Genomic DNA, 18630 nt, shown 5'->3' with positions numbered 1-18630 from the left:
GGCCCGTCAGGAAGTCCAGGATCCAGTTGCAGAGGGAGGTGTTTCGTCCCAGGATCCTTAGCTTAGTGATGAGCTTTGAGGGTACTATGGTGGTGAACGCTGAGCTGTAGTCAATGAATAGCATTCTCACATAAGTGTTCCTTTTGTCCAGGTGGGAAAGGGCAGTGTGGAGTGCAATAGAGATTGCATCATCTGTGGATCTGTTTGGGCGGTATGCAAATTGGAGTGGGTCTAGGGTTTCTGGGATAATGGTGTTGATGTGAGCCATTACAAGCCTTTCAAAGCACTTCATGGCTACGGACGTGAGTGCTACTGGTCTGTAGTCATTTAAGCAGGTTGCCTTTGTGTTCTTGGGCACAGGGACTATGGTGGTCTGCTTGAAACATGTTGGTATTACAGACTCAATCAGGGACATGTTGAAAATGTCAGTGAAGACACCTACCAGTTGGTTAGCACATGCCCGGAGCACACGCCCTGGTAATCCGTCTGGCCCCGCAGCCTTGTGTATGTTGACCTGTTTAAAGGTCTTACTCTCGTCGGCTACGGAGAGCATGATCAAATAGTCGTCCGGAACAGCTGATACTTCATACTATAAAATAATGCCATGGAATTCTAAGCAAATCTTGTCTGCTGAATGAACTAGTGTAGCCCACAGCCATAGCCAGATCAGGACCTAACATAAGGACAACTCACTATGCTATTCTGTTCTTCGGAAATAGACTACATTTTCTTCATATCATGCTTCTTTAGACCTGTCTAAAATAAATAATGGATTGTGTTAGCCCATCAAAGCAGTTGAGAACAAACACTTATCCTATGACATCAGGAGCAGTGGAAGACTGATAATATCAAGTGAGCTATGGTGATGGCCATGGCTATTGTTTTTTTTGTGCTCCCCATACATAGATAATGCCCAGGGGTTATTTAATTTGACCCTTGCACAATAAAGCTGTCCAAGGTAGTAGAGTTCAGGTAACAGTTCATATCAACCTTTCAAAATGGTCAAGGGCAGCTGTGTAGGGGCCCATTTATTGGCAGAAGCATCTCAGACAAATACCTTTTGGGCAACATCATGGCCTGTCATGGAACAGGTAGAACATATGGACCAGGCCATAATAACAGGAGAGTGTACACAGTGGCCAGTTTATTAGGTACACCCATCTATTACCTGGTTGGAACCCCCTTTGCCTCCAGAACAGCCTGAATTCATTGGGGCATGGAAACGTTGCTCAGTTGGTATCAAGGGACCTAACATGTGTCAAGACAACATTCCCCACACCATTACACCACCTCCACCAGCCTGTACTGTTGACACCAGGCAGGAAGGGGCCATGGTTTCATGCTGCTTACGCCAAATCCTGACGCTACAGGAACAGGGATTCGTCGGACGGGGCAATGTTTTTCCACTCCTCAATTGTCCAATGTTGGTGATTGCGTGCCCACTGGAACCACTTCTTGTTGTTTTTAGCTAATAGGAGTGGAACTCGGTGTGGTCGTCTGCTGCAATATCCCATCCATGACAAGAACCAACAAGATGTGCGTTCCGAGATGCTGTTCTGCACACCAATGTTGTACTGCTCCGTTATTGGCTATTTTTGGCCCACCTGATAGCTCACATGATTAATGTCATTCTCCTTCGATCTCTCACCAACAAACTAATTTCACCCACAGGACTGCCCCCTACTGCATGTTTTTTGTTTGTCACATGAAAAGTGTTGTGCATGAAAAGCCCAGGAGGCCGGCTGTTTCTGCGCCTGGCACTGACGATCATACTACGCTCAAATTCGCTTAGGTCACTCGTTTTGCCCATTCCTAACGTTCAATCGAACAGTAACTGAATGCCTCGATGCCTGTCTGCCTGCTTTATATAGCAAGCCACGTCCACATGACCACTGTCCGTAGGCGTGAACCCTTTTCGTGAAAAAGGGTGGTCTAGGGCTCAGGTCTCTAAAGAGGACCTGAGCCCTAGGACCATGCCTCAGGACTGCCTGGCATGATGACTCCTTGCTGTCCCCTGTCCACCTGGCCGTGCTGCTGCTCCAGTTTCAACTGTTCTGCCTGCGGCTATGGAACCCAGACCTGTTCACCGGACGTGCTACCTGTCCCAGACCTGCTGTTTTCAACTCTCTAGAGACAGCAGTAGCGGTAGAGATACTCCCAATGATTGGCTATGAAAAGCCAATTGACATTTACTCCTGAGGTGCTGACTTGTTGCACCCTCGACAACTACTGTGATTATTATTATTTGACCATGCTGGTCATTTATGAACATTTGAACATCTTGGCCATGTTCTGTTATAATCTCCACCCGGCACAGCCAGAAGAGGACTGGCCACCCGTCATAGCCTGGTTCCTCTCTAGGTTTCTTCCCAGGTTTTGGCCTTTCTAGGGTTTTTTTCCTAGCCATCGTGCTTCTACACCTGCATTGCTTGCTGTTTGGGGTTTTAGGCTGGGTTTCTGTACAGCACTTTGATATATCAGCTGATGTAAGAAGGGCTATATAAATACATTTGATTTGATATCTAATAAACTGGTCACTGAGTGTACGTCTACATGCTGGTATGCATTAATGTTGTTGTGTTTTTAAAGCGGTAGTATGGATGTACCCCCGCACATTGACTCGGTACCGGTACCCCCTGTATATAGCCTCATTATTGTTATTGTTTTTTATTTTATTTTTTACTTATTTAGTAAATATTTTCTTAATGCTTTTTCTTGAACTGCATTGTTGGTTAAGAGCTGAAATGTGATTTGATAGAAAGTGAGACCTTAAAAAAAAAAAACATCTGTGGAAGACAAAAAAAGGAGAAGTGAGTAGTGGTGTTGAGATTTTTTTATTAGTCTGAGACCTAATTAGGCCACTGGGTCATTCCATTTGATTTCAATCACTTTTTGACCAATACCATTTTGATTTGAAAGAAACTTACCATACATATTTGCCCATGGTAGACGTGGTCAGAAAATTACTTTTTGGACCTGAATGACAAAACATTTAGAAGATACAGGTGCTCACAGTTGACCGATTTTGCAAACCCCACCCTACCACCCTAAACAGTTGAATTTGATATAATTGTAAAAGCTTACTAACAGGGTTGTCAATTGATTTGATAATTTCTCGTAAAAAATATAAAAAAACATTCTTAACATTTAACGTCAATTATCTAAAAATGCATAAACTCAGATTTTTTGGGGACATTTTTGAGTACAGTATGTAATAGCTCAGGCCCTATTTTACATGTGGATACCGTCCCACCCTAACATTTCCATACCTTCATACCGTTCCTGTACAATACCAGTATATGCTATTACTGGCAGTGCACACAAGGGGCGCTATTTCTATTTATTTCCTAACTGTATTTTTATTTTTAAACAAGCCATGCTAACAAAGTACTAGGGCATTCCCATAGCAGACGCTAACTAAATGCTAAAAAGCACAAGCGAACATAAACTAAATGCAAGGGCAGATATCCCAGCTAATAAAGTTATACAATTTCTACAAATCTCAAAAGGCTACTCACACTTGATCCAGAAGGGGATTGGTTGTCTCTGCTATAACCAAGAAGCTTGATATTGCAAACTAGCCACCTAACACTATAGTTAGCAAGCCAAATGCATACCTGGAGCCCTGAGCTGGAGAAAATGTTTTTGGCACATCTTAGATTGCCAGCTAAGTATCTAATATGTTAACTAGTTAACATTAGTAGTACATTTCAAGTGTACCTTGATCACCTCTCTTGTGCTGCTCAAGAGTGGATCGTCATATCAGGTTTGATCCATGTTCTCTTTGTAAACAAACATACCAGATGACCACAGAGTTTCTTAACCCAGAGGTGCAACATCGCGAGACTTCCGGAAACTGACCAAGCAGACCAGGCTGGGGTTTGAGAAGTGCCAAATTCTTCCTTAGTTGTTAGTTTTCTCTAAATCTAAAGACACGACCTAGATTCGAGTCAGTGTCTTAAGTAGTTGAACGTGTTATTACTCCAACCTCGTGAAAGTGACAAACTGACATGTTTTCATTTTGTCAAAAACAACTTTATTTCGAAGGAGTGCCTTTTGATTTTACAGCCTTGCACAAGCTCCGTTTGGCGCGAGACGACCGTTAAACCCGATGACGCTTTTCTGCGTATGAGCTTAGCTAGCCAACGTCACCATAACATCGCCTACAAGCATGATCAGGGATTTCTATTGGAGAAGCCGTTTCTGCCCATCTTCATACTATACTGTCTTTGATGTGATTATCTCAATATAGTTTTTGTGCGGGGAGGGGCACATGTACAATTAAATGGGAATGCACACAGTGTACCAAACATTAGGAACATCTCCCGACGAACAGTTCTTGTGCTGTTGCTTCCAGAGGCAGTTTTGGATTTTGGTAGTGAGTGTTGCAGACGATTTTTACACGCTACGCGCTTCAGCAGTCCCATTCTGTGAGCTTGTGTGGCCTACCACTTCATGGCTGAGCCGTTGTTGCTACTAGACTTTTCCACTTCACAATAACAGCACTTACAGTTGACCAAAGCAGCTCTAGCAGGGCAGAAAGGTGGCATCCTATGACGGTGCCACGTTGAAAGTCCCTGAGCTTTTCAGTACGGGCCATTCTACTGCCAATGTTTGTCTATGGAAATTGCATGGCTGTGTGCTCGATTTTATACACCTGTCAGCAACGGGTGTGGCTGAAATACCCGAATCCACTATTTTGAAGCACTGTCCACATACTTTTGTATATACAGTGCCTTGTGTATTCATCCCACTTGCTGTCTTTCCTATTTTGTTGCAATACAACCTGTAATTTAAATGGATTTTATGTAATGGACATACACAAAATAGTCCAAATTGGTGAAGTGAAATAAATAAAATAAAAATGTTTTAAAAACAATCAAAAAAATTAAAAACGGAAATATGGTGCGTGCATATGTATTCACCCCCTTTGCAATGAAGCCCCTAAATAAGATCTGGTGCAACCAATTACCTTCAGAAGTCACATAATTAGTTAGATTGCACACAGGTGGACTTTATTTAAGTGTTACATGATCTGTCACATGTTCTTAGTATATTGTACACCTGTTCTTAAAGGCCCCAGAATCTGCAACACCACTTAGCAAGGGGAACCACTGAGTAAGCGGCATCATGAAGACCAAGGAGCTCTACAAACAGGTCAGGGACAAAGTTGTGGAGAAGTACAGATCAGGGTTGGGTTATAAAACAATATCCGAAACTTTGAACATCCCACGGAGCACCATTAAATCTATTACATGGAAAGAATATGGCACCACAACAAACCTGCCAAAAGAGGGCCGCCCACCAAAACTCACAGGCCAGGCAAGGAGGGCATTAATCAGAGAGGCAAAAAAGAGACCATAGATAACCCTAAAGGAGCTGCAAAGCTCCACAGCGGAGATTGGAGTATTTGTCCATAGGACACTTTAAGCCATATATTCCACAGAGCTGGGCTTTACAGAAGAGTGGGCAGAAAAAAGCCATTGCTTAAAGAAAAAATAAGCAAACATGTTTGGTGTTCGCCAAAAGGCATGTGGGAGACTCCCCAAACAGATGGAAGAAGGTACTCTGGTCAGATGAGACTAAAATTGAGCTTTTTAGCCATCAAGGAAAACGCTATGTCTGGCGCAAACCCAACACCTCATCACCCGGAGAACACCATCCCCACAGTGAAGCATGGTGGTAACAGCATCATGCTGTAGGGATGTTTTTTATCGGCAGGGACTGGGAAACTGGTCAGAATTTTAAGGAATGATGGATGGCGCTAAATACAGGGAAATTCTTGAGGGAAACCTGTGAACGAAGGTTCACCTTCCAGCAGGACAATGACCCTAAGCATACTGCTAAAGCAACACTTGAGTGGTTTAAGGGGAAACATTTAAATGTCTTGGAATGGCCTAGTCAAAGCCCAGACCTCAATCCAATTTAGAACCTGTGTTATGACTTAAAGATTGCTGTACACCAGCGGAACCCATCCAACTTGAAGGCGCTGGAGCAGTTTTGTCTTGAAGCATGGGCAAAAATCCCAGTGGCTAGATGTGCCAAGCTTATAGAGACATACCCCAAGAGACTTACAGCTGTAATTGCTGCAAAAGGTGGCTCTACAAAGTATTGACTTTGGTGGGGTGAATAGTTATGCACGCTCAAGTTCTGTTTTTTTGTCTTATTTTGCATCGTCTTATGTTGTGTAAATCAAATGATACAAACCCCCCAAAAATCTATTTTAATTCCAGGTTGTGAGGCAACAAAATAGGAAAAATGCCAAGGGTGGTGAATACTTTCGCAAGCCACTGTATAGTGTATGTATAGAATGGTTTGTTCAAATCAAAAGGGGTGGGTCAAAAAGTGATTGAAATCAAATGGAATGACCCCACTGTGAATAGAAACTGATCAATGCTGTTGTTAAATGTATAAGGAAAATGTATAATACTGAGATGGATGAATTGAATATAATATGCTTTGTAGGGATACTCAATAACGCTATCATATATTATGGTGTTCACAATAATTGTTAGAATGAAAAGAGTGGCGAAAAGAAATTCAACTGTTGTGCAGTAGAGAAGGTGAAATGTTCTCAGACTTATTGAGCTGAAATGTAACCTGAATCAATAGTTTTTCCTATCCTCTCTTCCAGCTGTCCTTGAAGTGCCGGGCTCCTGAGGTGACCCAGTATGTCTACCAGGTGTACGACTCAGTCCTGAAGAACTGAACCTTCCGTCCACTCACCACCCTCCACTCCACATCTCGCCCCAAGAACAAACAGCAGCTGTTAGCGTTTTAGTCATGTATTATTCCTTCCCCTCATTCCTCTCCACCATCTTTACCTCCATGGGAGAATATGACATCCCCAGTCCATCCTAAACTAAATGTCTTAATGTCGTAAAACGTGGTTGATGGTGAAGCTCTCCAAAAAGAAGAAGAAATCTTTCATATTCACTAAGCCATCGGTCCCACCTCTTTGTACTGTATTGCCAATATTGGAAAGTGTAATATCATATATGTTTTGTGTCTATTTTTTATGCTTGTTCTGCTTCCGTGGTACTTTTCCTACTTTCCCAACCGTTCCACAAGAGATACTCGATTTGGTGCCATCTTCCAGGCCTTACTGGGGCTGACGTTTCCAGTTGAAACAGTATGTCTCCATGATTCAACAAGTACCATTCTGGGCCAAGATGGCAGTAGTGAGAGGCAAGAGCAGGAACAGGGAACATGAAATTGTCAGGCTGCCATGATTTTAATGCATTAGTGGATGTCATTCTCTACTCATTTTAGTAACCACTATGCTGACCACTATTTATGATGGCTATTATTACTTGTTTGCTCCAGTCTGTGCCATTGTTATTTTTTATTGATACTTGCAGGTAGCTGATAATTTCAAGCTTCTCAACGCTTTTCTGATTGCTCGACCTGCAGCAGCCATCAAACACAGTTATAGTCATTCCTAGATTTCCAATAATCCATGCCCCTTTGCTGATTTTGTGTTGCAGTATTAATTATTATGCCAATTGTGAGTGTGGCATGAGTTGTCCATTCTGTTGTACTGTAATCATCTTATGTTGATTCCAATGAGATATTATGCATTATTCTTTATATGTAAGATTGTTATTGATATTTCATTTGCAGCTGTTCCTCCAAACAAAACTAAACCCTAAACCTTGGGTCAAACCCAAAGCCAGGGTCAATATCAGTTGCTATTTTCATAGTAGATAACAACCCCATACTGTCATCAATGACATGCCTAGTGTACGTGTTTGTGGTGTTCTGCAGTTAAAATCACCTCCCTGGCATTGCTTTATCCTAAACATGGAGGCTATGTAGTGCTTGCAGGCCACCTAATGACCAGGGTCCCCCCTCTATGATTATACTGTGCAGTGACGTGGTGTAGTTTGTAGACCTAAAGTTCTGTACGACTAATGAAAGATGGTTATTATATTACTACCTTGTAACCCAGAATTAGTGTGCTTGTATTCCATAACAGAAAAACGTTGGCGCTATATTCCAGTTATGTACCAAGTCCTCGTGGAAGTTGTATTAATAAATGTATACAAACTGATGTGATTTTAATATGCCATATCTATGACTAACCATGCTTGCTAGACCTCTGGTAGTTGAGCTCAAACATTGTTGATCATTTTATTAATTATTTTATTGAAGCCAATGTAAAGTGCAGTCTGAAGGGTACCAATTGTGTTTGTGACTTCAGCTTTCTAATTGTATTGTTGCCACATGCTGATGTGCCTGTAAACCTGCATGGAAGCGGTGTCCATTGCTCCCCCAAAAATCTTTGCTGTCTGTTTTCCTCATTCTCAAAACAACACCCAGAATTTGACTGCATGTATCCCAAGCAAGATGTTATACAGGTGTATTTGGGTGTAGCTTTCCCATCCAGAACTTGTTTGAGAAAAAATATTTAATGTACTTATAAGCCCAGCAACCAGGAATAGGCCTACAGAACGGCTGTAGTAAGAAGTAATATGAAAACTGAAATGTCCAATTTTTTTGCTTCTCCTCAAGCTAACCTATTGATACTGCATCACTCCTCGTCGTCAAGGTGGCACTGTATCTATTATTTCAATAAAATGTCCGGTATAAACGTATGCGGTGCCTGATGTTTCACTCATTTGTTCACAATCCATAATCAGACCAGAGGTAATATGACCAGTGTGTGACGCACAGCCAAAGGCCAGCCACAGTAGTGTGTAGTTCACAGATGCTCAGAATACAGAGTGACTCGCTCAGAATCAAAGCTTATTTCCCTTGAGATGCTACTGATTTTTTAGGTGTCCTTTTTTTCCTTTGGAGGGTAGGCATTTTCACACTGAAAATGACAGTCTGAATCAGCATGTTGATTTTGTTACAGTTGTGTGTCTGGGAGAAATGCAAGCACAATGGAAGTTACACAGTCTAGAGACCAGCGATATCAGTGTTGGAAAAAGTGTTTCACACTGGACTGCCAACTCTTTACATCATCTGCATTGTGGGTATTGGGAAGAAGTCTGGCTTGAACTAAAGAAATTAGCAGAGCTATAGGCCTACAGAATATGGCTCTGGTAATTAGTTGCTCTATTTATATTCAAAATAGACAATAAAACTCAGTCACATCCACATTGAGTGTCAAGGTTTATATTGTTGTAAACTCATTGGGAAAAAACTGTACCCTCGTTGCAAGGCCAAACTGGAACACAAAATAAGATCAACAATGGTGTTTGAGGTTGGTGAGTTCATACAGAGACCCCCCCCCGCCAAGTTATAGTTCTCTCTGTTGACATGGTAAGCGGTCCTGCTGCACCAAGTCAGGAACAACAGGACCCTGAACAGCTTCTACCCCAAGCCATAAGACTGCTACATAGTTAGCCCGGGTAGCTATTTGGTTGACTATTTAACTTTTTTGACTTATCACATTGTACTGTATTGTATTTATTATCGATCCCCATTAGATGCTGCAAAGGCAGCAGCTACTCTTCCTGGGGTCCAGCAAAAATCAAGACAGTCCTCGCTGTTCCATAAGGTGTATTTGTATCTGTTTTTTAAAACAAATTTTACTGCTTGTGTGAGTTACTTGATGTGGAATAGAGTTCCATGTAGGCTTTGCTCTATGTAGTACTTTGGGCCTCGCATAGTCTGTTCTGGACTTGGGGACTGTTAATAGACCTCTGGTGGCATGTCTTGTGGGGTATGCGTGCATCGGTGTCTGAGCTGTGTCAAGTTATCGTTACGCATTGTGTATTTATTTATTACTTTTGTTACGTGTTTTACTTTTAGATTATTTATCTTTTCTTTCTCTCTGCATTGTTGGGAAGGGCGGGTACATAAGCATTTCACTGTTAGTCTACTCCTGTTGTTTACAAAGCATGTGACAAATAACATTTGATTTTATTAGAGGAAGAGGTGAAGCGAAAGGTTTAACTCTGCCCAAAATCTGTCCAGGAAAATAAGCACACGAAGTGAGGAATTTTTGTATGGAGGTCAGTTGCTAGGTTTCTATCCAATTGGCGACAGATTTTAATGTGAATATTCTAAAATCCTCATAAAAACAATATGCACACTTTCCCACCAGAGATTTGTTTCCATCAAATGTACTTGTTGCGGATAAATGGCTGTGCGTGATGAGGTAGTGCACACCAACAAACAAATTGCAGTAAATTCCCATGTACAGGATAAAACAATACAAGTTAAATGGGTTTCCATCGCATTTTCAACCCTACTGATGGTTTTGTCACAAAAAAAATTGCATTATATAGCGAATCTGCCCACTCTGATACTGGCATATGCGCCTTAGCCAACAGCTTACAGATACAGTGTGAATATAGCCATAGCCGCGGGAAGTAAGGGTGCTAGCACCCTTTTTAAGTATTAATATACAGTCCCAGTCAAAGGTTTGGACACACCTACTCATTCAAGGTTTTTTTCTTTATTTTACTATTTTCTACATTGTAGAATAATGTGAAGACATCAAAAAAAGGATATAACACATACAGAATCATGTAGTAACCAAAAAAGTGTTAAACAAATCAAGTTGAGTCGCAAAAACCATCAAGCACTATGATGAAACTGGCTCTCACGAGGACCGCCACAGGAAAGGAAGACCCAAAGTTACCTCTGCTGCAGAGATTACTGCACCTCAGATTGCAGCCCAAATAAATGCTTCACAGAGTTTAAGTAACAGACACATCTCAACATCAACTGTTCAGAAGAGACTGCATGAATCAGGCCTTCATGGTCGAATTGCTGCAAAGAAAACATAACTAAAGGACACCAGAAGAAGAAGAGACTTGCTTGGGCCAAGAAACACAAGCAATGGACACTAGACATGTGGAAGTCTGATGAGTCAAAATTTGAGATTTTTGGTTCCAACCACCGTGTCTTTGTGAGACGCAGAGTAGATGAACGGATGACCTCCGCATGTGTGGTTCCCAACGTGAAGCATGGAGGAGGAGGTGTGATGGTGCTTTGCTGGTGACACTGTCTGTGCTTTATTTAGAATTCAAGGCACACTTAACCAGCATGGCTACCACAGCATTCTGCAGTGATATCCCATCTGGTTTGCGCTTACTGGGACTACCATTTGTTTTTCAACAGGACAATGGCCCAAAACACACCTCCAGGCTGTGTAAGGGCTATTTGACCAAGAAGGAGAGTGAAGGAGTGCTGCATCAGATGACCTGGCCTCCACAATCACCCAACCTCAACCCAATTGAGATGGTTTGGGATGAGTTGGACCGCAGAATGAAGGAAAAGCAGCCAACAAGTGCTCAGCATATGTGGGAATTCCTTCAAGACTGCCAGAAAAACATTCCTCATGAAGCTGGTTGAGAGAATGCCAAGAGTGTGCAAAGCTGTCATCAAGGCAAAAGGTGGCTACTTTGAAGAATCTAAAATCTAAAATATCTTTCAATTTGTTTAACCTTTTTTTACTACATTTTTCCATATGTGTTATTTCATAGTTTTGATGTCTTCACGATGTGTCCAAACTTTTGAATGGTACTGTATATATTTATATTAAAAAAAATGTAAATACATTTTTTAAACAAAAGTAGTGCACTGGGCCTTTAATAGTCCTATATTAGCAGACCGATATAGCCGTCTGCAACACAGGCGAAAACCTTTTTAGCAGGCACTCGGGTCTCCCGAGTGGCGCAGCGGTCTAAGGCACTGCATCTCAGTGCGAGAGACGTCACTACAGACCCTGGTTCGATTCCAAGCTGTATCACAACCGGCCGTGATTGGGAATCCCATAGGGCGGCGCACAATTGGCCCAGCGTCGTCCGGGTTAGGGTTTGGCCGGGGTAGGCCATCATTGTAAATAAGAGTTTGTTAAAAACTTCTTGTGAATAGGTGGGCGCTGTTTTCACTTTGGAAAAAATCGTGCCCAAATTAAACGGCCTCGTACTCTGTTCTAGATCATACAATATGCATATTATTATTACTATTGGATAGAAAACACTCTGAAGTTTCTAAAACTGTTTGAATTATATCTGTGAGTAAAACAGAACTCATTTGGCAGCAAACTTCCATACAGGAAGTGAAAAATCTGAAAACGAGGCTCTGTTTCAGGGCCTGCCTATTCAACTGGATTTTATTTATCGATATGTATGCACTTCATACGCCTTCCACTAGATGTCAACAGGCAGTAGAAGGTTGAATGGGGTGTCTAGCTTGATCTGAGGCCGAATAAGAGCTTTTGGAGTGGCAGGTCCGGTATTTTGTTTGTTTTCGACGGCGCGCTGGGGACCTCGACATTGTCTTCTGAAAAGCGTTAGGTATACACGGCGAATTTCTCCGGCTCTGATTTTATTTGATACATATGAGAAAAACATCATAAAGTAGGATTTTTCAACCGAGTTTGATCAGTTTATTCAACGTTTATTGGGACTTTTGGAATTTTCCGTTCTTTGCGCCAAGAGATGATGGGCATGTTCGCGCCACAATGCTAGCCAAAGTTGCTAATTCGACAGAAGAAATGGACATTCTAAAACCAAACAACGATTTATTCTGGAAATTGGACTCCTTGCACAACATTCTGATGGAAGCTCAGCCAAAGTAAGACACAATTTATGATGTTATTTCGTATTTCTGTGTAATATGTTGACTCCAACTCGGCAGAGAATAGGTGAGCGCTGTCTCACAATAATGCATTTTGTATGTTGTAGTAAAGTTATTTTTAAAAATCTAACACAGCGGTTGCATTAAGAACCAGTGTATCTTTCATTTGCTGTACAACATGTATTTTTTAGTAAAGTTTATGATGAGTTCTTTGATTAGATTAGGTGACTGTCCAAAATATCTCCGGAGATTTTGGTGAATTGTTGCTACGTATTCACAATGTATAACCACGATTTGCAGCTCTAAATATGCACATTTTCGAACAAAACATAAATGTATTGTATAACATGATGTTATAAGACTGTCATCTGATGAAGTTGTTCAAGGTTAGTGATTCATTTTATCTCTATTTTGTCGGTTTTGTGAAAGCTATTTTGGCGGGGAGTAAATGGCATTGTGTGTTTGGCTATTGTAGTGAGCTAATAGAAATATATATTGTGTTTTCGCTGTAAAACACTTAAAAAATCGGAAATATTGGCTGGATTCACAAGATGTTTATCTTTCATTTGCTGTACACCATGTATTTTTCATAAATGTTTTATGATGAGTATTTATGTATTTCACGTTGCTCTCTGTAATTATTCTGGCTGCTTTGGTGCTATTTGTGATGGTGGCTGCAATGTAAAACCAGGATTTGTAGCTATAAATATGCACATTTTCGAACAAAACATAAATGTATTGTATAACATGATGTTATAAGACTGTCATCTGATGAAGTTGTTCAAGGTTAGTGATTAATTTTATCTCTATTTGTGGGTTTTGTGAAGGCTACCTATGCGGTGGAAACATGGTGAAAATATGCCGTTGTGTGTTTGGCTATTGTGGTTAGCTAATATAAATACATATTGTGTTTTCGCTGTAAAACATTTTAAAAATCGGAAATGATGGCTGGATTCACAAGATTTTTATCTTTCATTTGCTGTATTGGACTTGTGATTTCATGAAAATTATATTATATGATATCCCTGTCCCGTTAGGCTAGGCTATGCTAGTCAGCTTTTTTGATGAGGATGCTCCCGGATCCGGGATGGGTATTAAGTAAAGGTTTTAACTGACTTTCCTAGTTAAATAAAGGTTAAATACACTTGCATAAAAAGTTTGGATGGAAACCTGGTTAATAGCTAGGTTTCCATCCAATTGGTGACAGATTTTCATGCAAATATACAAAAATCTGCATAAAGATAATATATTAATTTTCCCACCAGTGGTGTGTTTCCATCCAATGGACTTGCTGCAGATAAAAATCAGCGCATGATGAAAAGCACACAAAATGTACTTTTTCACATACGTTTTCATGTACCGAATTAAAATCTAAAGTTCAACTCTACCTATAGTTTTGTCACAAAAACTGTTGCGTTGAATAACAAATGTGCCTACTCTGGTCTTGGCACATGCGCTCTAGCCGAGGGTTTCCCAAACTCGGTCCTGGTAGGCTGTGCTTGTAGGCTAGTTTACATTATGAGACTATTATGGATAAGCGAGAGTATTTGTTTTGTCAAACGGCAGTCAAGCATCGATCATCATGCCACCAGAATAAGACCCTTGATATTTACTGTGAAGTTCATCATAATTGATTTAATCTGTAGCCTAATAAACTGCATGGTTTGAAGAGTCATAGTGGGAGGACCACACTGTCAGGGGTGTGTACGGGAGGCGAAGTCAGATGCAGGAGAGCAGAGTGTAATAAACAGGCGCACTTTAATTCCGGTCCAAAACTGACAGCACATAAGAACAATAACGTGCCAAAAACACGGAACATAGCAAAAGTATAGCGCCTGACAAAATCCACATAACAATAAACAATTACACACAAAGACATGGTGGGGAACAGAGGACTAAATACATACAGTAATTATGGAATGAAAACCAGGTGTGTAATGGAACAAGACAAAACAAATGGATATATGAGAAATGGAGCGGCGATGGCAGAAAGCAGGTGACGTCAATCGCCGAACGCCGCCCGAACAAGGAGAGGAGCCGACTTCGGTGGAAGACGTGACACACACACCATATCAAGTCGAGTGAAAATTGACCTTTCAATGCACCAGAGATTTCTCATCACATCTCGGCACGATTTTATGGTCACATAAACTGAAACTGTTCAATGGAGCTGAGACTTTTTAAAAAATGTATTACTAGTTTGACTTACTCGTTTACAGAAATGTAATATTGTTTTGAAGTCAACAGATTAATTGAAGGTTTCTTGCGTAACCCCGGTTCTCTAATATTATCAGTGAGATATCTCACTATGGTATTCATCCAGAATCTCTCAGTAACTCGAAGAACCAATAATAGTGGCAAATGAGGGAGCCCTTCCCCTCATACTAAAGAGCCACTCTCCCACCCTCTGATCTTTCTCGAGCATGCCGAACTTCCTCATACTCTTGCGAGTAGGGGAATGATGTAAGATATCTCACTCATAATATCAGAGAACCGGGGTTACGCATGTAACCTTAAGTTCTCTTTCAATTATTAGTTTGATATCTCACAGTGGGATATGGCCAACTCCCATATCGCACATGCTCTCCAAAGCCAGGCAGTCCCACATATCAATTCTCAGATTCCCCAACACTGAGGACAGTATGCGCTAATGAAGGTGCAGTGACATCTAGTCAGTAGAACCTCATAAAAGTATGAGGACCAGACCATATCATTGTGTGACTCCAAGTTTACTTCGATTTGATGGTTATTATATCAATATTTGCGCATTAAGGCATTTCCACCACCATTTCTTGCATAATTCATTTTACTGACACAAATATCCCACCATGTCGAACAAACAAATGATATGTCTGCATTTATAAAAGTTTACTGAAACTACCTGTTTCCATCACAGCTGTCATGATTTATTTTAATAAGGTATGACTTTACTCGCATAAAAACTGTGGATGGAAACGTGGTTAGTGAGTCGAATTTTATCAACATAAATGTTTATTAGCGCATCGTGGAACACACCTTCCACATCGTTCATTATTTTCCATATGAACGCATAGCCCCTTGTTGATTATCCGTTAGGGCCTACCCATGGCCTGTTGTTTACAAGCATATCTCCCCTCTCATTAGCTAGAATGTTCCACTTGATCTGATCTCGCCTCCTTCAGCCTGCTTTCCATCTTTGAGGACATGTCATTCAATTGTTAGAGCGGTCACTTGACCATCTTGTCAATATAATAGACGATCTTTGGTTCATATTAACTGTCTGGCTATATCGCATGAAATTGCACCTGCGTGCTCACTGCGTAGTGTGGTGGGGAGTCGACTCCAAAATAATCGATTCCTTGAGTCCTTACCCGTGGACTCCCATTTCTGGGTGTCAAGGGAATCGAGTCCTACGGTTCAGTATTTCTGCAACTGATGAAACTATTTTCCGTAGTCAACTTGAAGAACACAAACTGTCGCATCTTTCACAGCAAAGGAAGAGCGAGCGAGGGAGGGAGAGAGAGAGAAAGATGGGAGGGGCACAGCAAGGCATGTCGGCCACCAGACAGGCACTCAGAACTGTGCATCGGTCATCAAAATATATAGGCTATAGGCTATCGCAATTTATTGGCTTGCAATGTCTAGCGCCAGTTCACTAAAGTAGGGGCTATCAGTGAGTAGGCGGAGCTATTCAACACAACAGACAGAAGACCAAACACACACAAGCGTTTTTCATAGCGAAGAGAAAGAGGAGCAGGCGAGGGAGAGAGAGAGAGGATCGGGGCAGGCAGAGAGACAGTCAACCGTGCGCATAGGCTATATATTGGTCATCTGTATCTAGCAATGCCTCGTACATTCACCAAAAGTATATTAAAGTATATATTAGGTTATCAATGAGTATGACTAAGCTATTCTTCATAGTGCCAGTGAATTGAAGTTGAACATCGCAAAATGCATCAGTTTAATTAGGCCTAAATGTGCATTTACAAAGTATTGCCTAAAGCTTATTTAATGGGTGGCTGTTGATGTCCTAGGTCAGAACTCTCCTACCCTGTTCCTGGAGAGCTACCTTCCTGTAGGTTCTCTCTCCAACCCCAGTTGTAACTAACCTGATTCAGTTTATCAACCAGCTAATTGTTGAATCAGATACACTAGATTAGGATTGGAGTCAAAACCTACATGATGGTTAATCTCCGCGAACAGGGTTGGAGAGCCCTGTCCTAGGCAATAGATAATCCCCACTACATTTTTTGGAAATGGCTAATTCACTTTCTCATCCATAAACACAGTCAAGTTCAGCAGCTCAAATCAGCAGGATGAGGGGCATTGTTATTAGGAGTGACGTCTAACATGGATGGATCGCTAAAATAATGATTAAGATCACTCTTAATCCATTTAACTATTATGGGGAGACCTAAGCATTTGGCAGCCAAGCACGAGTTATCAGTGTAGCCTATTATTCTGTATACCTCTGGCCCTTCTTTGGACACTGTGTTAACTAACCTCCAGATGAGCTTCAATGCCATACAACTCTCCTTCCGTAGCCTCCAACTGCTCTAAAATGCAAGTAAAACTAAATGCATGCTCTTCAACCGATCGCTGCCCACACCTGTCCGCCCGTCCAGCATCACTACTCTGTACGGTTCTGACTTAGAATATGTGGACAACTACAAATACCTAGGTGTCTGGTTAGACTGTAAACTCTCCTTCCAGACTCACATTAAACATCTCCAATCCAAAATTAAATCTATAATCGGCTTCCTATTTCGCAACAAAACATCCTTCACTCATGCTGCCAAACATACCCTCGTAAAACTGACCATCCTACCGATCCTCGACTTCGGCGATGTCATTTACAAAATAGCCTCCAACACTCTACTCAGCAAATTGGATGCAGTCTATCATAGTGCCATCTGTTTTGTCACCAAAGCCCCATATACTACCCACCACTGCGACCTGTACACTCTCGTTGGCTGGCCCTCGCTTCATATTCGTCGCCAAACCCACTGGCTCCAGGTCATCTATAAGTCTTTGCTAGGTAAAGCCCCGCCTTATCTCAGCTCACTGGTCACCATAGCAGCACCCACCCGTAGCACGCGCTCCAGCAGGTATATTTCACTGGTCACCCCCAAAGCCAATTCTTCCTTTGGCCACCTCTCCTTCCAGTTCTCTGCTGCCAATGACTGGAACGAACTGCAAAAATCTCTGAAGCTGGAGACTCTTACCTCCCTCACTAGCTTTAAGCACCAGCTGTCAGAGCAGCTCACAGATCACTGCACCTGTACATAGCTCATCTGTAAATAGCCCATCCAATCTACCTCATCCCCATACTGTATTTATTTATCTTGCTTCTTTGCACCCCAGTATCTCTACTTGCACACTCATCTTCTGCACATCCTACCATTCCAGTGTTTAATTGCTATATTGTAATTTCTTCGCCACCATGGCCTATTTATTGCCTTACCTCTCTTATCCTACCTCATTTGCACATGCTGTATTTAGATTTTTCTACTGTATTATTGATTGTATGTTTGCTTATTCCATGTGTAACTCTGTGTTGTTGTATGTGTCAAACTGCTTTGCTTTATCTTGGCCAGGTCGCAGTTGCAAATGAGAACTTGTTCTCAACTAGCCTACCTGGTTAAATAAAGGTGAAATAAAAAAAAATATCTAGACGTTACGTTGAAATATCTTCAGGCCTACAAAAACCTCCAGGCTTCCGTAATAAGAGTACATTTAATAAAACATTTTAAAAAATAATTACAGGGGGCAGTTTGGAAAAACGAATCTTGTTTGAATCGTCCTCTGGAATAATGAACATGCTTGATAATAGTTAGGCTACAAAACCCTAATACCCGTCCGAATAGGGCTAAAACATGGCAAAGAATACGGTTATCAGCGTAGAGTGCGCGGCATCATCCCATGGAATCCGTCAAGGCTGCACACAGCAGAAATATCCCTGAAATATTATAGTACCTACACATCACCTTCTATATTCAAACAAAGTAGACATTTTATAGACAAATGGGCAGCATCATGCGCATGTCAGCCCTCTAGAACGTAAATGTAGTCTTCCTAGTAGGACTGCAATAATCAGGTGGTGTGTAT

General features: G+C 41.4%; 1 protein-coding gene across 2 annotated transcripts in view; it reads left to right on the top strand.

Moving 5' to 3' along the window:
• Positions 1 to 8597, top strand: part of LOC120030785 (AP-2 complex subunit beta) — a 69371-nt gene extending 60774 nt beyond the window's left edge. For both annotated transcript variants that reach the window (XM_038976230.1, XM_038976222.1), the window contains one exon: positions 6635 to 8597. In XM_038976230.1, the coding sequence (XP_038832158.1) occupies positions 6635 to 6709 (75 nt within the window). In that variant the 3' untranslated portion in view covers positions 6710 to 8597. The remainder of the gene's footprint in view (positions 1 to 6634) is intronic.
• The last annotated feature ends 10033 nt before the right edge of the window (positions 8598 to 18630 follow it).

The sequence above is a fragment of the Salvelinus namaycush genome, chromosome 3 (assembly GCF_016432855.1).
Source record: "Salvelinus namaycush isolate Seneca chromosome 3, SaNama_1.0, whole genome shotgun sequence".
In the NCBI taxonomy this organism is placed as follows: domain Eukaryota; kingdom Metazoa; phylum Chordata; class Actinopteri; order Salmoniformes; family Salmonidae; genus Salvelinus; species Salvelinus namaycush.
Note: the sequence above shows the minus strand (reverse complement) of the source record. Positions and strands in the feature narration are given on the sequence as shown.